General features: G+C 42.3%; 1 protein-coding gene across 11 annotated transcripts in view; it reads left to right on the top strand.

Moving 5' to 3' along the window:
• The window catches only part of LOC100136832 (leucine rich repeat neuronal 1), a 34,430-nt gene extending 14,246 nt beyond the window's left edge, over window positions 1-20,184 (top strand). For 8 of the 11 annotated variants that reach the window (XM_021567417.2, XM_021567416.2, XM_021567415.2 and 5 more), the window contains one exon: window positions 16,982-20,184. In XM_021567417.2, the coding sequence (XP_021423092.1) occupies window positions 17,263-19,401 (2,139 nt within the window). In that variant the 5' untranslated portion in view covers window positions 16,982-17,262 and the 3' untranslated portion in view covers window positions 19,402-20,184. 11 annotated transcript variants of the gene reach the window in all.
• The last annotated feature ends 6,471 nt before the right edge of the window (window positions 20,185-26,655 follow it).

A 26,655-nucleotide genomic window follows, 5' to 3' on the forward strand; every position in this document is an offset into this window, starting at 1 on the left:
TTTTATTTGGTACATGGGAATTTAACCGCAAAACATATTTTTATGTGCACTACGTCATCACACATCTCTGGTGGGAAAATGGGCATATTGTTTTTATGAGGATTTTTGAATATTCACATGAAAATCTGTCACCAATTGGATAGAAACCTAGCTACTGAGAGTGTTAAATCAACACTGAAAGTGTTGAGTCTGTGGACCCATATAGACACCAGAAGGGTGTTAATTTAACAGACTGCTTAGTGTAAAGCCTTATTCACATATTTCCCAGTGCCTTGCCTTTCAATTACATTGTAGCGTTACCAGCCATGACTGTCTTTGTTAGTGACAGAGGCATGGTTGTTGCGTTCCTCTGTTTTCAGTCTTATGAACTTCACTAAGTTAGATCCCAAGCAGATATGTTATTATTTTTTATTATTATTTAACCCAATACCATATGTATTTCATAAGGCTATATTTTGAGGCCCAGTTTTACTCCAGTACAGGGGCCTGAAACTCATACACATCACTTTGAACCAAAACCACACCCATCATACTTCTCAGCATGCTCTCTTGCAGGTTGAGTTTTAGAATTGTCTGTTTCAATATCTATTTTTGTGCATGTGCATTCATTGATTGATTAATCTTATGCGACACAAAGGTAAATAGAATGCATTTTTATAAACTAATCCAATCAGTTACACTTTTTGCACCCATTACTGAGTTGTTTGTTCCAGTTTAAATGTCGTAGGTAGTTTCCTCTCAGTGATCCTAAACCTGGCGGTCATTCTGAGTGCAGGTTGCAGCCTTAGAATCTAAGGCTGCATGATGCAACTCTAATTATGATGTGAAAAAAAGTAGCGTGAAAGGCATGATCTCTGATTTTGTTTCTTGTGCAGGCTTTTTTTTTTTTTTTTTTTACCTTTATTTAACCAGGCAAGTCAGTTAAGAACAAATTCTTATTTTCAATGACGGCCTGGGAACAGTGGGTTAACTGCCTGTTCAGGGGCAGAACGACAGATTTGTACCTTGTCAGCTCAGGCTGCACACACTTCATCAGTCTCTCTTTCACAATTTGACAAGCACTTGATAATATTCTCACCAGGCATCGAATTTACCAGCATCATCCCCCTTGTTTGGCCGTAGTGCCCCCTAAAAAAATCAATTCCCTTTGCAGCCAAAGTGGCCATTGTGCCCTTGGGTTGAATATAATAATTATAATTCCCTTCTCCCGGCTGCTGTGCTCCGAAGCACACTCACTCACATTGCAAAATTGAAGATTTTAGAAGTACTGTATGTTCCACATTTTGCCAACTTTTCGTCAGCCAACAAGATGAGTAGGCCTAACGAACAGCAAAAGCGCTAGCCTATGTCAATCTACTATCCCCCATAGTACAAAAGTTGACCTATTCTATTGGTCAACTTGTCCTTCTGTGCAATAAATAAATATTCTAAACATTCTCTGGGACACTTGTGGGATGCTACAATTGAAGTCGGAAGATTACATACACTTAGGTTGGAGTCATTAAAACTAGTTTTTAAACCACTCCACAATTTTCTTGTTAACAAACTATAATTTTGGCAAGTTGGTTAGAACATGTACTTTGTGCATGACACAAGTCATTTTTCCAACAGTTGTTTACAGACAGATTATTCCACTTATAATTCACTGTATCAAAATTCCAGTGGGTCAGAAGTTTACATACACTAAGTTGACTGTGCCTTTAAACAGCTTGGAAAATTACAGAAAATTATGTCATGGCTTTAAAAGCTTCTGATAGGCTAATTTACATCATTTGAGTAAATTGCCGGTGTACTTGTGGATGTATTTCAAGGCCTACCTTCAAACTCAGTGCCTCTTTGCTTGACATCATGGGAAAATCAAAAGAAATCAGCCTAGACCTCAGAAAAAAATGGTAGACATCCACAAGTCTGGTTTATCCTTGGGAGCAATTTCCAAATGCCTGAAGGTACCACGTTCATCTGTACAAACAAGAGTACGCAAGTATTAACACCATGGGACCACACAGCCATCATACCGCGCAGGAAAGAGATGCGATTTGTCTCCTAGAGATGAACGTACTTTGGTGCGAAAATTGCAAATCAATCCCAGAACAACTGCAAAGGACCTTGTGAAGATGCTGGAGGAAACAGGTACAGAAATATCTATATCCACAGTAAAACAAGTCCTATATCGACACAACCTAAAAGGCCACTCAGCAAGGAAAAAGCCACTGCTCCAAAACCGCCATAAAAAAGCCAGACTACAGTTTGCAACTGCACATGGGGACAAATATTGTACTTTTTGGAGGAATGTCCTCTCGTCTGATGAAAAAAAATATAACTGTTTGGCCATAATGATTATCGTTATGTTTGGAGGAAAAAGGGGGAGGCTTGCAAGCCGAAGAACACCATCCCAACCGTGAAGCACAGGGGTGGCAGCATCATGTTGTGGGGGTGCTTCGCAAACTAGATTGCATCATGAGGGAGGAAAATTTCATAAATATATTGAAGCAACAGCTCAAGACATCAGTCAGGAAGTTAAAGCTTGGTCGCTCATGGGTCTTCCAAACGGACAATGACCCCAAGCATCCAAAGTTGTGGCAAAATGACTTAAGGACAACAAAGTCAAGGTATTGGAGTGGCCATCACAAAGCCCTAACCTCAAGCCCATAGAAAATTTGTGGGGAGAACTGAAAAAGCGTGCGCGATTAAAAGAGGCCTACAAACCTGACTCAGTTACACCAGCTCTGTCAGGAGGAATGGGCCACAATTCACCCAACTTATTATGGGAAACTTGTGGAAGGCTACCCAAAACATTTGACACAAGTTAAACATTTAAAGGCAATGCTACCAAATGCTATTTGAATGTATGTAAACTTCTGACCCACTGGGAATGTGATGAAAGAAATAAAAGCTGAAATAAATCATTCTCTCTACTATTATTCTGATATTTCACATTCTTAAAATAAAGTGGTGATCCTAACTGACCTAAGACAGGGAATTTTTACTAGGATTAAATGTCAGGAATTGTGAAAAACTTAGTTTGGCTAAGGTGTATGTAAACTTCCGACTTCAACTGTATATATCCCAAATGAATACAACCACTCGCATCAGAAAAACTTTTAAAAGCAATGAGGCTGATGCAACAGATCAGAATGTTTAGCTTAAAATGTTGATAAACTATTAGGCTATTTTGTTCACATTATAAGTGCAGCAATGTGCACACAACAGTAGGCTATAAGTGTGAACGTTCCCAAATGCAATCAATTAGCGGGAAAACACTGTTCTCAAAAGTGACCGCAAATGTGATTATACATGTAATGCTTTATTATAATGAAGCATTTCTATGGTGAAAATCATCTTCCCCAAACTTGAAACTCATGCGCCGCCTATGATTGCCAGTTAGGCTCTACAACGGTTGTAAAGCGGATTCATGTGCTTAATTTTAAGTAGTTATTTGGCCACTTTAGTTGTGATACAAACCTGATCAAAACATTTTGGCCTATGGGCTACGCTACATGAAGTGTGCGACTATGATTTGAAGAAAATCGCCAAAAAATGAATGCACTGTTTCTTGTCTTACTGCACATGCTTGCCGTCATTCACACGTGATAACACATCAGCTGATAATATTGGCACCGATCAGACTATTCTTAATTCAATGTTGTCTTTACATATACTAAATAATATGTGTGAAATTAGTTTTGATTTAGAATGGAATATTCAGTCACCTATCTCGGTAACAGGGGCATGGGTAAAAAAAATACATGTCATCTATGCACCTAAATTTGGAATTGAGGATACTTTTCCCGTTGTTCATTTTCATGCCAGCCAGGTAGGCTAGTCTCCTGTTGTAAGGCAAAGCAATGTGCTTAATGTTAAGAAAGTTGATGAATAAATATAGTAGGCCTAGCCTATAGAAAGCTGATGGGATCCTTCTCTTTTTAATAGAGGCCTTCAAAACTCTGTTTTTTCAAGCAATTGCATAGACTATAGAAATATTGCGCCTGTGGCGGGCCGGGTGCAGTGCACGCTGACACGGTTTGCTAAGTGCATGGTGTTTCCTCCGACGCATTGGTGCGGCTGGCTTCCGGGTTAAGTGGGCATTGTGTCAAGAAGCAGTGTGGCTTGGTTGGATTGTGTTTCGGAGGATGCACGGCTCTCGACATTCGCCTCTCCCAAGTCCCAAATGGGAGTTTCAGCGATGAGACAAGACTGTAGCTACCAATTGGATACCACGAAATTGGGGAGAAAACGGGGTAAAAGTAACAACAAAAAAATAAGACAAAAAAATGTAAATAGAAATATGGCACAACATGAGCTCATGGGCTCTCATGGAGTGTTTGATTAGATTTTCGAATACATTTGCATTGATGTCAGTGGTTCGAGGGACAATAGAGTGCCAAGTACCAGGCAGTTATCAGGTTTGGTAGGCTACGAATGACCATCAGCAGCATCAGAGCTTGGAGAAGCCTAGTTACCAGTTACCGTGACTAAACGGTCACATGGAATTTGACTGTGGTCATGACTCATGACTGCCGGTGTGGCGGCAAAACGGTCACCGAAACAGCCCTAGAGGTGACCTGTCATTATCAATCCCCCCACACACACACACACACACACACACACGCATGAACACACACACTGTGGTAGCGTTCGGTCAGACCGGATACAACCCCCCACAGAGCTGCCAGCCCTCCAGGAGTCTGGTGCCAGGTGTCTGAGTTTTATGGCTTCAGCGTGAAAACAGCGATTACCTCGCCTGTCTCCTCCAATTTAAGAGAAGAGAGAGGGAAGGAGCGAGGAAGAAAGAGAGATGAGGGGAGAGAGAGACAAAAATTAGTTTGCCTGATAGATGGCTGGATATAAAAGATGCAGTGTATAGACAGACAGACCGATAGATACAGTTGAAGTCGGAAGTTTACATACACCTTCGCCAAATACATTTAAACTCAGTTTTTCACAATCCCTGACATTTAATCCTAGTAAAATGTCCCTGTCTTAGGTCAGTTAGGATCTCCACTTTATTTTAAGAATGTGAAATGTCAGAATAATAGTAGAGAGAATGATTTATTTCAGCTTTTATTTATTTCATAACATTCCCAGTGGGTCAGAAGTTAACAAACACTCAATTAGTATTTGGTAGCATTGCCTTTAAACTGTTTAACTTGGGTCAAACATTTTGGATAGCCTTCCAAGCTTCCCACAATATGTTGGGTGACTTTTGGCCCATTCCTCTTGACAGAGCTGGTGTAACTGAGTCAGGTTTGTAGGCCTCCTTGCTTGCACACGCTTTTTCAGTTCTGCCCACAGATTTTCTATACGATTGAGTTCAGGGCTTTCTGATCGCCACTCCAATACCCTGATTTTGTTGTCCTTAAAACTTCTTTGGGATAGGGGGCAGCAATTTCACTTTTGGATAAATAGCGTTCAACTTCCTGCTACTCATTCCAAGAATATAAGATATGCATATTATTAGTAGATTTGGATAGAAAACACTGAAGTTAATAAAACTGTTTGAATCATGTCTGTGAGTATAACAACTTATGTAGCAGGCAAAACCCAGAGGACTAACCATTCAGAAAAGAATCAATTTGAGGTCACTGTCAATTCAATGAGTTTCCATTGGGGAACTGGATTTCTCAGGCACTTGTTTGCAGTTCCTACCGCTTCCACTGGATGTCACCAGTCTTTGGAAAATGGTTGAGGTTATTCCTTTGTGAAATGAAGAAGTACGGCCATCTTGAAACAGTGTACCACTGTTGAGTGTTGGACAGACTAGAAAAGTAGCATCAGTTTGTTGTTGTCCTGTATTGAAAACAGATAGACCCGTCTTCAATTTGATCGATTATTAACGTTTAAAAATACCTAAAGTGGTATTACAAAAGTATCAAGATCAAACGCGCCAAACGCGCCAAATAAATGGACATTTTGGATATACAGTGGGGAGAACAAGTATTTGATACACTGCCGATTTTGCAGGTTTTCCTACTTACAAAGCATGTAGAGGTCTGTAATTTGTATCATAGGTACACTTCAACTGTGAGAGACGGAATCAAAAACGAAAATCACATTGTATGATTTTTAAGTCATTCATTTGCATTTTATTGCATGACATAAGTATTTCATACATCAGAAAAGCAGAACTTACTATTTGGTACAGAAACATTTGTTTGCAATTACAGAGATCATATGTTTCCTGTAGTTCTTGACCAGGTTTGCACACACTGCAGCAGGGATTTTTGCCCACTCTTCCATTCAGACCTTCTCCAGATCCTTCAGGTTTCGGGGCTGTCGCTGGGCAATATGGACTTTCAGCTCCCTCCAAAGATTTTCTATTGGGTTCAGGTCTGGAGACTGGCTAGGCCACACCAGGACCTTGAGATGCTTCTTACGGAGCCACTCCTTAGTTTCCCTGGCTGTGTGTTTCGGGTTGTTGTCATGCTGGAAGACCCAGCCACGACCCATCTTCAATGCTCTTACTGAGGGAAGGAGGTTGTTGGCCAAGATCTCGCGATACATGGCCCCATCCATCCTCCCCTCAATACGGTGCAGTCGTCCTGTCCCCTTTGCAGAAAAGCATCCCCAAAGAATGATGTTTCCACCTCCATGCTTCACGGTTGGGATGGTGTTCTTGGGGTTGTACTCATCCTTCTTCTTCCTCTAAACACGGCGAGTGGAGTTTAGACCAAAAAGTTATATTTTTGTCTCATCAGACCATTTGTACCTGTTTCCTCCAACATCTTCACAAGGTCCTTTGCTGTTGTTCTGGGATTGATTTGCACTTTTCGCACCAAAGTACGTTCATCTCTAGGAGACAGAACGCGTCTCCTTCCTGAGCAGTATGACAGCTACGTGGTCCCATGGTGTTTATGCTTGCGTACTATTGTTTGTTCATAAGAACGTGGTACCTTCAGGCATTTGGAAATTGCTCCCAAGGTTGAACCAGACTTGTGGAGGTCTACCATTTTTTCTGAGGTCTTGGCTGATTTATTTTGAATTTCCCATGAAATCAAGCAAAGAGGCACTGAGTTTGAAGGTAGGCCTTGAAATACATCCACAGGTACACCTCCAATTGACTCAAATTATGTCAATTAGCCTATCAGAAACTTCTAAAGCCATGACATAATTTTCTGGAATTTTCAAAGCTGTTTAAAGTCACAATCAACTTAGTTTATGTAAACTTCTGACCCACCGGAATTGTGATACAGTATAATAATCTGTCTGTAAGGAATTTTTGGAAAAATGACTTGTGTCATGCACAAAGTAGATGTCCTAACCAACTTGCCAAAACTATAGTTTGTTAATAAGAAATTTGTGGAGTGGTTGAAAAACGAGTTTTAATGACTCCAACCTAAGTGTATGTAAACTTTGGACTTCAACTGTAGGTGCATAGATAGGTAGATGAATAGATGGTTAGATAGGTTGATGGATGGATAGAGGGGGAGATATGACTTTGAGATCTCTATATTGTTCTTTCCTGAGCCCTGAGAAGAGGAAGAGGATGTAAAGCCCCAATGTTCCAGTTCAGTCACAGTATATGAATCATTGAGATGGCTCTCTGTATTCCCGGGTCATTTTATTTGAATAATGATATGGATCATCATGGCTATTGGAACGGTATCTAAGAGGTGTGGGAGTTTCTCACGGTAACAGCCATAAAAATAGGATACTCACCAGATAATGGATACTCTAATGGACTTCACATCGTATATATTGTATCCAGTATACAGTACTGAACCTTGTTTCTCCCACACTGACTAGAAAAACAAATTGAGAATTTGTACTGGCAGATAGGCCTTTGATCAGGCGTTGGGTTATGGATATGTAGATTCCATGTTGTGATCATTGTTAAAATATGCAGACATGAAACACTGGGACTGTCATTCTGTTATATGTTCTGTATTACTACGTTTTGTTTGAGTCAGTATAAATACCACACCTGCAATATGCTGAATCAAAGCTGTGAGTTCCTGTCAGTCTCACATCCTTGTGCTTTGTGTTTCTGCCAGATTTGCGCTGAATGTAGATGAGAAATCACACATGAAAGAAAAGAGAGAAATCAAACAAAACCTGTTCTATGTTAATATTGAAACTCAGAGACATGGTTGTCAGGTTTTGATGTGTAAACACACACACACACACACACACACCATTTCAGGCTGTGCGGAGTGTGTTTTTGAGGATCAATGTGTTATTTTATGAGTATCTGACTTAGACTGGAGGCTGAGGAACACTGTGGTTTATTCTCAGTGTAGGAGCTGCAGGACCCAGAGAACACAGGACCAGGAGAGTTATGGGAGGCTGATTATTCCTCCAGGTTGAAGAGATATATTGCCATCCTCAGCTGTAATAGCTTCACACACGCACACCCACTTGAATCCTGCCTGAACAGATACAAAGTGTTTCACCTTGCCTAAAAGGCTGGGATTTAATCATCCCTTTCCCCAGTATTGAAAACAAATTAGCCTGGATAGCGATGGATTTGGTTTCATTTGTGAGAAAAATGCTCAAATGCTCAAATGCTCAAATGGATAGGAGTTACTAGGGCCTGCCCTGTGCTCATCACTGTCATGTCTGTTTATTTTCCACTGTCACTGATTTGAATATCCCCAGGCAGGGCAGGCAGAGAAGAGGCATAGTCATAGATCATGTGCAGATCATACTGTACATGGTAGTTCATCCCCATCATACCTACATTGACCTGTCACCTGCTGAGAACACTACTCTCACAGCAGCACAGAGGTTTTTACCACTACAGTGGAAATACCTTTATCACTGACATCACCAAACTGATATAGGAAAAACATATTTCCCCCTGACAGGCCTTACGATCACATGGAGAGGAAGAATAAACTGCTGTGTTTCATTTCCATAATTGGGCCTCCTAAATGTGTTGGGGAAAGAAGAGACCGCAGCAGTGCCAGTGGCTCATCTGAAATAGATGTGAGGCGCTGGCACGGTGGCGGTGAAGGGCTTCTGAATGCTCCCTGTCCTCTGGGGCTAGACCTGTCAGACCAGCCCTGCCACTACCAACACGCTGGCCTCAGCCCTGCCCGTCCACCCACATCCATCCCACCACCCTGGGCCCAGCCCGGTGCTGGCAAAGTCACAGCCCAGAGGTTCCAGGCCTCTAATTGATTTCTACCCACCTGTGTTGCCGGTGCTTTCTAGAGACATGTCTTGAAAATCGAGTCTCCCTTTAAAACTATGTCGAGCCAAGCATTTTTCCTCTCTCTACCCACCCTGGTTGTGTAAGTAATGTTCCCACAGTCAGATCAGCGAGCACTGGCTGCTGCTGCCACACCAAAAGGATCTTCCTCTGTCACTGTGCCGGCACAGTAGCATAGGCAGATATTCCCCTGGGGGAGAGTAACATGTAGGTAATCTCTGAAGAGACGGACACAGAATATTGTACATCAGGGTGGCCGAGTTCATATCCACAATACACCTCTGATACGAACAAATATACATATCAAATATGCATCATACATTTAGTCTACCACTCTCTAATCTACTAATATACATTTAGTGCCTACAGCTTGAATTCAAAATGGATTAATCCAATTTTTTTTCTCAACCACCTACACACAATACCTCATAATGACCAAATGAAAACATGTTTTTAGACATTTTAGCATTTAAAAAAAATGACAATACAGAAATATCCCCACACCCCTGAGTCAATACTTTGTAGAATCACCTTTGGCAGCAATTACAGCTGTGAGTCTTGCTGGGTAAGTCTCTAAGAGCTTTCCACACCTGGAATGTGCAACATTTGCCATAATGTTTTCAAAATGCTTTAATCTCTGTCAAATTGGTTGTCCATCATTGCTAGACAAACATTTTCAGGTCTTGCCATAGATTTTCAATTAGATTTAAGTTAAAACTGTAACTCAGCCACTCAGGAACATTCAGTATCTTCTTGGTAAGCAACTCCAGTATAGATTTGGCCTTGTGTTTTAGGTTATTGTCCTGCTGAAAGATTAATTCATCTCCCAGTGTCTGGTGGAAAGCAGGATTTTGCCTGCACTTAGCTCCTTTCCATTTATTTTTTATCCTGAAAAACTCCCCAGTCCTTAACGATTACAAGCATACCCATAACGTGATGCAGCCACCACTATGCTTGCAAATATGGAGAGTGGTACTCAATAATATGTTGTCTTGGATTTGCCCCAAACATAACACTTTGTATTCAGGACAAAAAGTTAATTGCTTTGCCACATATTTTGCAGTGTTTCTTTAGTGACTTGTTGCAAACAGGATGCATGTTTTGGAATATTTGTATTCTGTACAGGCTTCCTTCTTTTTACTCTGTCTACTAGGTTAGTATTGTGGCATAACTACAATGTTGTTGTAGTTACTCCTATCACAGCCATTAAACTCTGTAACTGTTTTAAAGTCACCATTGGCATCATGGTGAAATCCCTGAGCGATTTCTTCCTCTCCGGCAACTGAGTTAGGAAGGACGCCTGTATCTTTGTAGTGACCTGGTGTATTGATACACCATCCAAAGTGAATTAATAACTTCACCATGCTCAAAGGAATGTTCAATGTCTGCTTTTTTTTGCCCATCTACCAATATATGCCCGTCTTTGCGAGGCATTGGAAAACCTTCCTGGTCTTTGTGGTTGAATCTGTGTTTGAAATTCACTGCTCAACCGAGGGACCTTACAGATAATTGTATGTGTGGGGTACAGAGATGTGAGAGTCCTTAAAATATCATGTTAAAAAACATTATTGCACACAGTGAGTCCATGCAACTTATTATGTTACTTGCTAAGCACATTTTTACTCCTGAACATATTTAGGCTTGCCACAACAAAATCAATACTTATTGACTCAAGACATTCCAGCCTTTCATTTTTTTATTAATTTGTCAAAATTACGAAAAACATAATTCCACTTTGACATTATGGGATATTGTGTGTAGGCGAGTGACAAAAAAATCTAAATGTAATCAATTATGCATTCAGGCTGTAACACAACAAATGTGTAAAAAGCCAAGGGGTGTGAATACTTTCTGAAGGCACTGTATACATTGATATGCATTACAATTCTGGACCATAATATTAAACATTTTCTGAACAACAAGACAGGTCTTCTGTACACAAATATAGTGAGCCATATGCACACAATGTGTATTTAATACAAATTCAATACAATGTGAACTCAGATTTTATAGTCTTATTGTTGGATGTGCAGTATGATTTATAACACCCTTCACTCACCCAGCTGTTAGAACAGCCGGACTAGTACATGTCACAGTTAATGTATGTAGTATGCTCCTTATTTGATATAAAAAGGAGGAGAATTAGGAGGACACCGATATGATGAAGTACTTTACTGAAATCTCTGACTCACTCATTTTTTCTAGCTTTTGTTCATCAGAGGTAACCTGCCCCTAACAGGCCAGAGCAGTCAGGTTGATTGACATTCGGACTGATTAACTTAAACTCAGTGTTGGATTTTTTTCACCTGTTTTTGGCTGAGTAAAAGCTTGTTTAAAAGACAGAAACTAACCTCTGCACAAAAGCACAGCAACAAGAGTAATTTCACAGATGTATTCTACACTGTTAGCCATATCAAATGAGTCCCCAAGAAGTCTGCAGGCTGGTGCTGTGTAGGCTGGGTGATATCTCTAGCCTAACCCTCCGCTGAGAAACTATACAGAATGTCAGGCATTTCAGTCCAAACATAGAACCAGACCTGGGCTCAAATACTATTTGAAATCTTTCAAATATTTTAAACATCTGCTGTTTCGGTGGGATTTTTACTTTTGGGACTTGTCTATTGTTCCCATTGAAACAGGCAAGGTCAATCAAACACAGCTAAAGTATTCAAAATGATTTCAAATAGTATTTGAAACCAGGTCTGCACAAAACCTGGTGTGCATGTATTTGACTCATAAATGTATTCTAACATACCGGTGTGACTGTTTATTTTCACTTTGTCAGCAGCAAACTAAATCTATTACTCTCAGTTTCACTGAAATGTTGCGCTGTCAGTAGCCTATTTAGCAGATATGAATTAGTTATTCATGCTGTTATTTAGGTTAAAACCCAGCTAGCACATTTGGTTCCTTGGAAGTTGTGGGAACATATGTTTTTTGGTTTCCTATGGTGTGGGAATGAAGCCATATATTTCCTGACCGGTAAAACTGAAAGTTTTTTAAACCTCCTGAGAACAGACGTTAAAATTCCTCCTGGACACGCCATCATGAGGCCTCAAATAGTGACCAGAGTTACTTTCCTGACGACACAGACGGCTTCATCAACAACAACAGGTAATGTGTGTCATATGAAAAGTTGTATTAAAAAATACCCGGCTTGATAAACTACACTGAACAAAAATATGAACGCAACATGTAAAGTGTTGTTTCACAAGCTGAAATAAAAGATCCCAGAAATGTTCCAAAAAGCTTATTTCTCTCAAATTTTGTGCACAAATTTGTTTACATCCCTGACAGGCATATCAAGAAGCTGATTAAACAGCATGTTCAGAACAAAGGTACACCTTGTGCTGGGGACAATAAAAGGCCACTATAAAATGTGCAGTTTTGTCACAACACAATGCCACAGATGTCTCAAGATTTGAGGGAACATGCAATTGGCATGCTGACAGCAGGAATGTCCACCAGAGCTGTTGCCGGAGAATTGAATGTTCATTTCTCTACCATACGCCTCCAACGTTGTTTTAGATAAATTGGCAGTGCGTCCAACCAGCCTAATAACCGCAGCTCACGTATAACCACCCCAGCCCAGGACCTCCACATCCGGCTTCTTCAGCTGCGGGATCATCTGAAACCAGCCACCCAGACAGCTGATGAAACTGTGGGTTTGACTTCAGTGGACCAATGCTCATCTTCTCTGGCCACTTGCACGCTGGAGAAGTGTGTGCTTCACGGATTAATCTCGGTTTCAACTGTACCGGGCAGATGGCAGACAGTGTGTATGGCATCGTGTGGACGAGTGGTTTGCTGATGTCAACGTTGTGAACAGAGTGCCCCATGGTGGTGGTGGGGTTATAGTATGGGCAGGCATAAACTACGGACAACAAACACAATTGCATTTTATGGATGGCAATTTGAATGCACAGAGATACCGTGACGAAATCCCAAAGCCCATTGTCGTGCCAGTCATCCACCACCATCACCTCATGTTTCAGCATGATAATGCACAGGCTCATGTCGCAAGGATCTGTACACAATTTCTGGAAGCTGAAAATGTCCCAGTTCTTCCATGGCCTGCATACTTACCAAGCATGTCACCCATTGAGTGTGTTTGGGAGGCTCTGGATCGACGTGTACAACAGCGTGTTCCAGTTCTCGCCAATATCCAGCAACTTCGTACAGCCATTAAAGAGGAGTGGGACAACATTCCACAGGCCACAATTTACAGCCTGATCAACTCTATACGAAAGAGACCTGGCACTCGGCATAAATGTTTTACTTGTCACAACTTTTACTTGTATTGTCTTTTTTAAATTATTGAATGGTATCAGTCAATATGGGGAGGGAGAAACCCTGTGTATTCTGCAGCAGGATCAGGGAACTCCTGTTGTATACGGAAAACAACATTGGAAGGTATGACCACTCTGACATGTTTGCCAAGGTAGCCCCAATACCACCAGACAAAATGTTGATTGGCACTGTATCTGTATCGGCTGGGCATGACAATGAAAGGTGAAAGGTGTGCATTGTTATATTAGCAGAACATTGCTTCTATGGTATGTTTATTCAACACGGACCTGTTGCTACATTTGAAAGTTAGCAAAACACTTAGTTTAGAATATCTACATAAATTCAGCAATTGCATTCTTTTCATATTACTCTGTAGGCTACTGACCTATTCAAAGCTTCCTCCGTCATCTCACCATACATCTATCTGCCTGTAGTTATTGAACTCAACCTGCAGGAGGTTTGTTTGTTATGATTGAGTGGAGGAAAACAGCTGCTGGAAAGATCTGACAGATAGGTGTGTCTTGGTGATGGCAAGGACACACCCCCAAGAAACACAGACATCAAACCTCACCCCCAAGCCAACTCACATTTGGCTTCTGTCATGGCTGCCAGCATTTCTTGAGAAGCAAGCCAAGAAATGAGGCCAAATCAGCAGGTACAGTTACCCTTTAAATACCCAGTACAACACCCCATGGCAAAATGGATAGAATTTCAGGAAATTACCTTCCAGACCAGAGTCCGGAATATAAATATACATTCAGTGAACAGTTTATTAGGTACACCACCCAGTTCACGAAAATGGTTCACTCCTACAAACAGTGAGTCACGTGGCCATGGTTTGCTATATAAAGCAGGCAGAGAGGCATTCCGTTACTGTTCAATTGAATGTTAGATTGGGCAAAACAAGTGACCTAAGCGACTTTGAGCGTGGCATGATCGTTGGTGCCTGCCAGGCACGCTAGTTCCAGTACCTCAGAATTGGCCGGTTCTCCGGGGCTTTTCACGCACAGTAGGGTGTAGGGCTTACCGAAAATGGTTTGACAAACAAAAAACATCCAGTCAGCGGCAGTCCTGTGGGTGAAAACATTTAGTTGATGAGAGGTCGAAGGAGAATGGCAAAAATCATGCAAGCTAACAGACGGGCCGCAAACAGGCAAATAACGGCTTTGTATAACAGTGGTGTGCAGAACGGCATCTCGGAACGCACAGCTCGTCGGTCCTTGTAAAGGATGGGTTATTATAGCAGACGACCACAATGGGTTCCTCTTCTATCAGCTAAAAACAAGAAGTGGATCCGGTGGGCACATGCTCACCAATTCGGGACAATTGAGGAGTGGAAAAACAGCCTAGTCGGACGAATTCCGGTTCCTGTTTCATAATGCTGCAGGCAGAGTCAGGATTTGGCTTAAGAGTCCATGGCCCCATCCTGCCTGGTGTCAACGATACAGGCTGGTGGCGGTGGTGTAATGTTGTGGGGAAGGTTTTCCTGGCACACGTTGGGTTCCTTGATACCAATTGAGCAACATTTCCAAGCCCCGAATAATTCAGGCTTTTCTGGAAGCAAAGGGGTGTCCGACCCAGTACTTGATTGATGTATCTAATTAACTGGCCACTGAGTGTATATGTGTACTGTATGTGAATGGTATGTATAGACAGTATGTGAATAGAAAAGGTGTGTACAGCAGTAGTTATATAACATGAATACAGTATACACATAGTGTTCAATGACTATGTACGTAGGGCAGCAGTCTAATAGGCTGACCACACCACTCGCGTCGCGTGCGCGAGTGTTGCAAAATAAGTGTAGAAATCAATGTTATTCAATTATTGCACCCACTCTGCTCGCGCGTGTCAACGAGCGTCTGCGTTGCCAAGTGCTAAAATAGAACTCCTTTCTATTTCTGACGCAGATCGCGCTGCAAGTCCTGCCTCTCCCATCTCCTCATTGGTTTATAGAAGCAGGTACCCACGTGTCGTCTCCTCATTGGTTATACCCACGTGGGTGATTGAAAGACGAACTGTGTTGCCGGTTGGTGTAGTAATACTATGAATGTTTAGATGCCAATCACCATATAAGTTCAAAGATGAAAATGCCTGGGAGGAGGAGAGATGAGTAGAAACGATTCAGTTGACCATTTTATGTGTGGATTAATTGTCTGAGTAGAGGACCTTGTGCATTTCAGGTAAAATATACAACTCAATGTTTATATACCAGGACAAATTAGCTAGCAACAGCAAGCTAGCTAAATAGGACAAATTAGCTAGCAAGTGCAAGCTAACTAGCGAAATTGCCATAAATGTTTAATGCTTTTCGACCTGTTCCCAAATTAATGTAATTGGTTAATTAATGTAGTTTGTTTTGATATTTTAACCTGCGTGTAGTGATCACGTTTGGTGTAGGGGGACAAAATCAATTTATGCAAGAGACACACTCGCGCGTTTGGGTTCAGTGTAAGGTTCAGAGGACTGGGCGGAGGCCAGCTAGTGATGACTGTTTAACAGTCAAATCTGTTCTATGTGCGTTATTTATATGTTTGCCGTTCTTATGTTTAATTTTTGCATATTTTTCTTTCGATTTTGTACACCAGCTTCAAACAGCTGAAAATGCAATATTTTTGGTAATGAAAAAATATATATTTCACAGTGGTTTAGATGGTACGAGGATTCTCTACACTATACTTGCTGGTTTTGTCACATTAACTGAAATTTATGTGACAAAAATGTATATAGAATTTTAGCAACCAGGAAATGGCGGAGCAATTTTTGCATGGTGCATCTTTAACAAGATCATAGAAAGAGTTTTGTTGATGCTGAGAATGGTATATGTTTTTAAATAACATTCTCTGAACATAACTTCAGTTTTCTTGTGGTTTTTATGGAATGTTTTCTTAACGTCCAATTTGAGAACATGACTTTGAATAGACCCATGAGGAAACGTTATGCTGAAATAATACAGTTCCCACAGAAGAACATTGTTTCTTAATGGTCTCTGAACTATTTGAGAACATTCCCAATGTCAAACCAGTTGGCAAACGTTCCTGGAACATAACCTACATTTATTTTAAATGTAACCATGTGTGAACTTTTAAGAAACATTCTGTTAAAGTAATGAAAAACCAAGAAAATAAAGTTTTTTGAAAAGTCCCTAAATGGGCTAAGGATGTTCCAAAGCCAAGCAACTATCTTGTACCATTCTCAGAAAGTTGTGGGAAGATTGTATGCAAAATAACCATAGGACAACCAGGATCTCGCCAAGATGTAAGAGGTTCTCAGAATGTTATGTGCTAGCTGGGAAGCCTTGTCAATATCAGCTGTGTTTAATGAAATGCAACTCACTGTCTGATATGTTTTATGGCTTTTATCTCTCACCGGGAACTCTCAATCCCTCACCGCCTGCCTCTTATCTCGCAGTCTCCCTCTTCCTCTATATATATTCTTTATCTAAATCACCATCTGTTTCTGGGATGATAATGGAACAATGTAATGCATTCACCATTGTTGCAGACTTCTAATACCTCTCTTGGTTTTTGTGTGTTGCAGACTTATTCAGCAGAATTGTGAGAAGAGAGAAAAACACATGAGTGGAGGAAGAGGACAACCCTGAACATCCCCTGGCCCCCTTCTGAAACGCACACACACTTGCAATCATTGCGGACTGCTCGCACTCTCACACTAACTGTGGATGGACTGCAGCTCTAGAAAAAACCCACTATAAGCAGGGAGGACACTGATGCCCATGACCCCACACCTATCTTCCAGGCTGTCCTCGGGAATCCTGCCTCTCCTCTAAGTTCAGTGTGACCAGACAGAGAGCAGACAACATGGCTCCAAGCCCCCTCCTCTGGCCCCCGCTGGCATGGCTGTGTGTGGGGCTGCTGTTGCCCCTGGTGCAGGGCGGGGAGTGCCCGCGGCTGTGTGTGTGTGAGGTGCGCCCCTGGTTCACCCCCCAGTCCACCTACAGGGAGGCGGCCACGGTGGACTGCAACGACTTGCGGCTGACACACATCCCCTCCAACCTGTCTTCTGACACCCAGGTGCTGCTGCTCCAGAGCAACTCCATCGCCCACACCAGCGGGGAGCTAGAGGCCCTGTTCAACCTGACGGAGCTGGACCTGTCCCAGAACAACTTCAGCACAATGGAGGCTGTGGGCCTGGCCAACATGAACCAGCTTACCACCCTTCACCTGGAGGAGAACCAGATTAGCCAGCTGCCTGACCACTGCCTGCAGGACCTCAGCAACCTACAGGAACTCTACATCAACCACAACCAGATCAGCACCATCGCCCCCGGGGCTTTCTCCGGTCTGCATAGCCTGCTGCGCCTCCACCTCAACTCCAACAGGCTCCGGGTTATCGACAACCGCTGGTTCGAGGCAACGCCCAACCTGGAGATCCTGATGATCGGAGAGAATCCTGTCATTGGCATCCTGGACATGAACTTCAAGCCACTGGGGAGCCTGAGGAGCCTGGTCCTGGCCTGCATGGACCTCACCGACATTCCTGGGAATGCTCTGGTGGGCCTGGATAACCTGGAGAGCCTATCCTTCTACGACAACAAGCTGGTCCGGGTGCCCCAGCTGGCCCTGCAGAAAGTGCCCAACCTGAAATTCCTAGACCTGAACAAGAACCCAGTGCACAAGATCCATGAGGGAGACTTCAGGAACATGCTGCGTCTGAAGGAGCTTGGTATCAACAACATGGCTGACCTGGTATCCATCGACTCTTACGCCCTGGACAACCTGCCTGAGCTGACCAAGCTGGAGGCCACTAACAACCCCAAGTTGTCCTACGTGCACCGGACGGCCTTCAGGGACGTGTCCTCCCTGGAGAGCCTGATGCTAAACAACAATGCCCTCAACTCTGTCTACCAGCACACCGTTGAGGCGCTGCCCAACCTCCGCGAGATCAGCCTGCACAGCAACCCACTACGTTGCGACTGTGTCATCCAGTGGATGAGCTCCAACAGGACCAGCGTGCGCTTCATGGAGCCCCTGGCTATGCTGTGTACCTCGCCGCCCGAGCTCCGGGGCCAGCGGGTCAGAGAGGTGAAGCTGCCGGACTCCCCAGAGCAGTGCCTGCCTTTCATCTCCCACGACACCTTCCCCAGCCACCTGAGCCTTGAGCTGGGCATGAGTGTCAGCCTGGACTGCAGGGCTATTGCTGAGCCCGAGCCAGAGATATACTGGGTGTCTCCTATGGGGAGCAAGATAACAGTGGACACGGTGTCGGAGCGGTACCACCTGAGCAGTGAGGGCACCCTGCAACTGTCCCACGTCCAGGTGGAGGACTCCGGTCGCTACACCTGCATAGCCCAGAACACAGAGGGCGCCGACACACGCGTCACCACCATCCGCGTCAATGGCACCCTGCTGGACAGTGCCGAGGTGATGAAGATCTACGTCAAGCAGACCGAGTCCCACTCCATTCTGGTCTCCTGGAAGATCAACTCCAACGTCATGACCTCCAACCTCAAGTGGGCATCGGCCACCATGAAGATTGACAACCCCCACATCACCTACACTGCACGCGTGCCCGTCGACGTGCACGAGTACAACCTGACCCACCTGCAGCCGGCCACCGAGTACGAGGTGTGCCTCACTGTTTCCAACATTCACCTGCAGACCCACAAGTCGTGCGTCAACGTGACCACGCGCAGCGTCACCTTCACCCTGGACGTGTTGGACCAGAGACCTAGTGCCGCCCTGTTAGCCGTCATGGCCACCATGCTGGCCTTCCTCAGCCTGACTACTGTGGGGGTGTATGTGGCCCGGCGCTGGAAGAGGAAGAACTACCACCACTCCCTGAAGAAGTACATGCAGAAGACCTCCTCCATCCCCCTCAATGAGCTCTACCCGCCCCTCATCAACCTATGGGAGGCAGACAGTGAGAAGGACAAGGAGGGCGGTACAGAGAGCAAGCCCTCCCCCGTGGACACCACACGCAGCTACTACATGTGGTGAAGCAGGCCTGGCCCAGGCCACCCCTCCACCAGCACACACAGACACACTTTTGCCATTTTGGTGCAAAAGTCATATAAAAGTCATAAAAGATTTGTTTTTGTATTTTTCTGCTTTGCTAACACATGGCAGAGTGATAAAGGACAGGATTTTTATTACTATAGCGTATCGCCTTTGTTTGACTCTCTCTTTTTCTCTTTTATCGTTTGGACTATTCCAAGATGGCAGCTGTGTCTAGCTTCCGGATTGTCTTAGTTGCTGCATTTTATTTCTGTGATGCGTTTTTGATAGCACAGCTTTTTGTCTTGTTGCTGATGCAGCAACAGGTACTATTAGTCTAGGTAAAGGTTCCCCTGGCAATGTTAGGGATTGCAGTGCTTATTCTCTCCTTTTGTAAATCAGGTCATCTGTTGTGCACTGAAATGTAAATGAGTTTGTATGGACTTCAATTAAAAGCTGACCAAGGGGATTAGACTTCGTATACTGTCTACTGAATAACTCTAGCGATTCTACGGTAATGTTGAATCAACTATCATTTTAAACTTGTTTTTGTAATTAGTTTGCTGATAAATGTGCTGTAAAACTAGAAATGTGAATGTTTGATAACATAACTAGGTACAGTAGTAGCTTTTTTCATTTACTCTTCAATTATTTATTTCTTATTTGCTCAAATCTGTTGCTGAACACTTACATTTGTTGTGATTTTAACATGCAAAATGTTGTATATGAGGAAGAAGTTTAAATAAATGACATTTTTGTTTTTTTAATATAAATGTCTCTCAATCAGTTGTTGCATATTCATTTCAACTGTTTTAGTAATTTCTCAGTAGAAATTATATTGCGCAGCCCATGACCTGTTACTATACCTCTGTTTGACCTCTGATCACTTGGCTCTGGTTATTTCTCCGTGAGGACACGGTTCCACTTCACTTCACTTCTAATGTGCTTCAGCAGAATATAAGCAGTGTCTTAGCATGGAGCTCACGGCTCAGACTCACACTGTGCAGCAGATCCCACTCCCCTGAGTCTAATCAGCCATACAGAGAGCACAGATCCTGTCAGCTTACCCCCCCCCGCCCCCATCTGTCTGCTCTGCTCTACGTTTGTGTGTGCGTGAGTGAGTGAGTGAGTGAGTGCATGTGTGCACACTATATCAGAGTGAGAGAGAATAAAAATGTGATTCCACTATATTACCACATTACACATCATCAATCAGTGTTTCACTAGTGAAGGAACTGGGGTAATATCATACAACATGCCACCTTGACTCTTAACACGTGACAACAGATGGTGTTTGTACTGTTCCCTCCAGTTTCCTCTGACTAAATCACTCCTCTCACAACGCCCACATTATGAACATGCAGAGAGAAACAGCTATTAATATGCCAGGGGAGATCTCAGAGAGAATAGTAGAATACCTGTAGAGAGGATGTGAGGGGGAATTGAGGAAAGGTCTGAAGATGGATATGACCAGATTGAGGGTAGAAGGAGGTTGTAGATGTGGTGGGTTGTTGATGTAGGCCTGTGTCCTGTGTACTATGCACTAGTTGCACACCATCAATCCCCTTCTGTCTGTTTATAGGTGTCTTATTGCTCTGTGAGTTTCATACAAGCAGTAGATGAGGAGACAATGTGTTTAGCGAGGGGTTATGACTTGATGGTGCAAGAAGAATAGCCAATACTGCTCTGATCTAAATGAAAGAGACCAGTGCAGCTCTTGATAATATTTTTCATACCAAGTATCAAATAGACTTCTGAGTCTGTGCTGCCCTCTAGTGGGTGTTAAAGGACAGCTCTAGTGGGCACTAAGAATTAACCATGAGAACTAATGTGCGACTGGGGATGTTTTAAGGCCTCAGAAATCCCTAAAATTGAATACTTGACTAGGAGTGATTTTTCAGGAAAACAATAGATGAAGATTATTCAATAAATACAAATGATATATAACAGCAGATATAAAGTTCTTACATATTATTTTTGGGAATGGTTCCATCTGGGAGGGTACGAGTAGGAGTCTGTTGATAACTCTGCTCTACTGATACATTACGTTTTCTGTTTGTTTTTGTCACAGAATGGTGTAATAAAACTTTTCCGCACAGAAGAGGGAAACATATGACAGGAAAATAGTGTGATGACGTTTACATAATTTATTCCCAAAGAAGGCAAACAGTGTGGATTTGATGTGTAACTTTGCACACAAACAACAGTTAATAGAACAGTTCAAATCTTGCCTTTCATTTGATTAGCCCTACCTTCTCATTTAAAACATCCTTTTTGTGTTCAATTAGATCCGAGAAAAGATTACATGATACTCATCGTTAGGTAGCAACACAGAGAGTCAAAGAGTGTAAACAAATAGCTGTAATGTACATACATCATGCAAAAATGTCTAGAGGAAAGTGGGAATGAGTGGTAAATACTGCCACTGCAGTCCCATCACACTAAATGTATTAGTGACCATAAATGACCCCAATATGACACAGTAACCTAAAAATACATAACACAACATCATTTTGGTCCCACAAAAATAACAAGTTAAAAAAGCTTTATAAGGCATTCATCATTTCTTCATAAGAACTGCATAGATGCCTAAATGATTTAAATCGTCACACGACATAGGGTGATATAAAGTCCTGACATCTGGTGCTTTTACAAATATGGCATAAGCGTTTTAAATTGTATTACATTTGCATGACATTTGATTATGAATGGGACAAATATTGAATGAGACAAATATTTCCCCCCTAAACAGTTCATTTGAGTGCTAAAAAATTAAAAAAGGGAAAATGGTTAATGGTATACCATAATATAATGGTTTTATGGTTTGTTAATTGATTATCCTTAAACATTTAATGTAACCTGCCTGACTGATTTTGTTAATCAGTTCCAGAGTTAGTTGTTTAAGTTCTGAACTTTTCTCTCAGCATCTAAGAGGGACATGGGATGACCCCCAAGAAACGGTTTATCAGCCTCACAAGCAGTGAGGTTTTTGATCAGTTTCTCTCTACCAACATTTAGGAGCAGGCCTTCTGGCAGGTGGAGCGCCAGGGTCACATGGTCCCACATGTACCATGTATTGTAAACATTACCATCTGTTTCTACTATTTTGTCCATGTTGTTTATGGTTAACCCAACTTTTTGTGTTGCTGACATGGCTTGTGCTCGCCAGACAATGTGTCTTTCTCCTTCCCCCTCTACATTGTTTTCCCTGTAACCACAGAGAGCATCATCAGTGCCATCACCAAGAAATGGGTACTCCTCAAACTCCTTCACACTTGGAGAGTGAACAAGCACAGAGTACATTATCTCCTGTTTGTAGACAGTGGTTTCATACACTTTCAGGACAGGCTTTTCTCCACCACATATCTGCTCTCTGTACATCTTCAGGAGATCAGACAGACTGAGAGTGAACCTGAAGTTCCCATAACGCGATGCCTGCCTAAAGGCAGGTCAGGTGGTGAACTGATTCAGGAAGGAACCTATCTCTCTCTGTGCCTCTCTCTGCCCTGGTGTTCTGTCTGGGAAGATCTTCTCCAGGTAACGGTCTTCTGCAGCTCTGACATCATCATGCTCGATGGCTAGGCTCCACCACAGGAAACTCCTATCCCCGCCCCTAAATCCATTTGAATCCAATATTTCATCAATTTTAGATCCTTTGGTGACATGGGCCACTTTGGATATGTGAAACTCAGGTTCTTCTGGGTGTGGTGGAATGGGATTATAAATGTACCCATTTGTTTTAAGGATCGCCTCATTTTTCAGTGTGGTGATATTCTTATGCTTTCCACTGAAAAAAACCTCTCTATTATCTCTTGGATTAGTACGCTCCATTTCCCTAAGAAGGAAATAACACAATTATAAACATTACATTCTGTACTCTCTTCTCGGAGGCTACAAATAAGGCCTCTCTCACACACACATGCGCACTCATGCATGCACACACACACTCACTCTTGAATTAGATTTTCATTGCTACCATGATACCATGATCTACCTTTTTTTTCAAGTTTGAAGATAGCTGCTTGGTGGAGGCGATGGAAGACTTGCTGCCTGGTAGATGTAGATAGCTCTTCTCACTCCACAATGAGTGAATTACCTGTACAGTAGTTAAATCAGACATTCAATAAAAGTATCTGAACAACAGTATGTATCCAAACAGCACAGTAATTTTTGTATTTTCTATTCAATCGCTTTGGTTCTATTTTCACAATGTGGTGAATCTCCAAAACTATAAATGCAAAACTGGCAACACATTCAAAACCTTTCCGTGTGTATTCATTTTGTTTGGCCACATCTTTCACCACACAACCATTGATCGAAAATATGACTTTGCTGTGAAATATGAAAAAATTGGTTTAATCACCAAAATACAACATAATGATATCTCTCTATTTAGTTGTTTCAACAACCCGCTAATCCAATAGCAAACAATGCAAGATACTTGTTTCTAAATTGCCCTTTGAAGTGCTGAAAGTGATATGCTACAGTACAGTAAATTACAGTACATTACACTGTTTTCACATTAGGCTATACACTTGTACTACCCATCAAAATGTCCATCATTTATTTCCCATGTGTGATCAAAGGTGTGATCATTGATGACATCTTCCACAATCATTGATGCAACAAATGAATTACATTTTTCTGATATAATTACAAGTACAACATAGGTGTACAGTAATCAAATGTAAGAAATTAAACAAAACAAAATAAATGAATGAAAGAAACGAGTTAGCAGGTACTAGTTTGCATCAAGCATGCCTTCATTGTTCATGCACCTGGGGAAAAAACATTTAGCGTTGCAAGCCTGACACTGGTCTGGGTTGATGTCATTGCATGCCTCATTCATGGCCTGAAGGCGGGTGGCACGCTCATGTGGATGGGGATCATTAGTGATGGGAAACCGAGGCGTTCTGAATGCTTTGGAGCGTTCACCCAAATTGTGCTAAAAAACGGTTCATAACACAGGGCTTCATAATCTGTTCACAATGCGCTTTAGTGGAATTATCAGATATACTTTTTTTCCTCCATTGTTTTCATCAAAACTCTATTTCGTAGCGGTAAGTCGTTGGAGTCATTTGCATCTTACATCATGCTTCCCTTTTTTGCCTTCAAGTTGACTCTTTTTCAAAATGGAATCTTTGGCATTATTTAGGATGCTTAAGATAGACACATATACTATACTCAATAAAACAACTGATTTGAACAATAACGCAGAAAGTGTGGTTTCACATAAAATACATTTTCAAAATAGCATGCTTTTAAAAGGATTCAACTTCATACCCTCACATCCCTGATTGTTCCATAGTTCCATACTCTACCTGCTAAAATACCAGTCAGGTGAAACTACAATACATGTATGAAATCCAAACTATATTTGTAAGTGCGGTGCCCAGTAGAGCTTGGTGTATGAAAGCAGCTTGGAATTGAAAAAAATCCCCAGAACCGCGACGTAATCAGTGGGATCTCAGTTTCGGACGTCATTGATGATGTACACTATACATACAAAAATGTGGACACCCTTTTAAATGAGTGGATTTGGCTATTTCAGCCACACACGCTGCTGACAGGTGTATAAAACAAGCACACAGCCATGCATTCTTGATAGAAAAACATTGGCAGTAGAATGGCCGTACTGAAGCGCTCCGTGACTTTCAACGTGGCACCGTCATAGGATGCCACTTTTCCAACAAGTCAGTTCGTAAAATTTCTGCTCTTCAAGAGCAGCGCTGTCAACTGTTAAGTGCTCTTATTGTGAAGTGGAAATGTCTAGGAGCAACAACGACTCCGCCGGGAAGTGGTAGGCCGCACAAGCTCACAAAACGGGACTGGTGAGTGCTGAAGTAAAAATCGTCTGTCCCTCAGTTGCAACACTCACTACTCTCATGACTGTCTTGTAAGGATCCAATGGTTTAGATCAGCTTGGCAATGGTTGACAATAACCAGACCCTCTCTCATCCACAGAAGAGACAGCTCACGTCCGGTCTTAAATTTAAGGAGAAGGAGACTCTCTCTTTACCATCCAGTATTGGCTAAAGGATTGTCCTTTGTCCCCAGAAACTTTTGCCGCCCAAAACTCTAATATCCAAAAAGTGAATACCGTAACAGTATTTCTAACAGAAGAATGTGGGGAATGATGAGAGATGGTCTATGGAAAACTAATGTCTATTTTGTGATGTCATTAAAAATGGTATAACAGAAATAATGTAACTTGAAAAGTATATCCCCTTTATCTGTCAAGTTGTGCATATGTGGTTCAAACTCTGATTATCCACACAAGGTGGAGAAAGGAGAAAATCCCCTCTCAGACCATCACGGATATGGCTAAGAAGAAGTTCTGAGGAAAGACCCCACTGGAGACCAGACAACTAAGAAGAAGGACATTGTGACCTCTTGTGGACAATCAGAGACGTACACCCACAGGAGACCCACCCAAACCCCTTTCAAACAAGCATGCTTGGTTTCGACAGAGATAGAGGACAAACTAAGGCATTCACACGTAAATACCTTCATGATTTCTTACTCCAAACGGGTTGTGGTTCATGTGCAAAGTAAATCATTACTGTGAGAGTAGTTCCTACATGTATTAACGTGTGTGCCTCTGTCTCTCTCTCTACTTCCTCTTTTGGTAAAAAAGCAGTCATGTTGTTGTTAGTCTGCTAGGGACCTTTTTCTCATGTATTAAGTGTGTATGTTTATTCTGTGTTATTTTTTAGTTAACTAGTAAATAAATAATTAAACCAATTTGTGTAGTACTGGATCAGGAGTAAGGCTGGGGTTTTTGCAGATGCAAGGAGTATACAAATCAAATCAAATCACATTTCATTAGTCACGTGCCGAATACAACAGGTAGACCTTACAGTGAAAGGCTTACTTATGAGCCCCTAACCAACAGTGCAGTTTAAATAAAATACCCCAGTGATGTACTGGGTCATTTGCACTACCCTCTGTAGTGCCTTGTGGTCGGAGGCTGAGCAGTTGCCATAGTAGGAAGTGATGCAACCAGTCAGGATGCTCTCGATGGTGCAGCTGTAGAACCTTTTGAAGATCTGAGGACCCTTGCCAAATTTTTTCAGGCTCCTGATGGGGAATAGGTTTTGACGTGCCCGCTTCACGACTGTTTTGGTGTGCTTGGACCATGTTAGTTTGTTGGTGATGTGGACACCAAGGAACTTGAAGCTCTAAACCTGCTCCTCTGCAGCCCCGTCGATGAGAATGGGGGTGTGCTCGGTCCTCTTTTTCCTGTAGTCCACAATC

This window comes from Oncorhynchus mykiss, chromosome 17 (genome assembly GCF_013265735.2).
Source record: "Oncorhynchus mykiss isolate Arlee chromosome 17, USDA_OmykA_1.1, whole genome shotgun sequence".
NCBI lineage: Eukaryota > Metazoa > Chordata > Actinopteri > Salmoniformes > Salmonidae > Oncorhynchus > Oncorhynchus mykiss.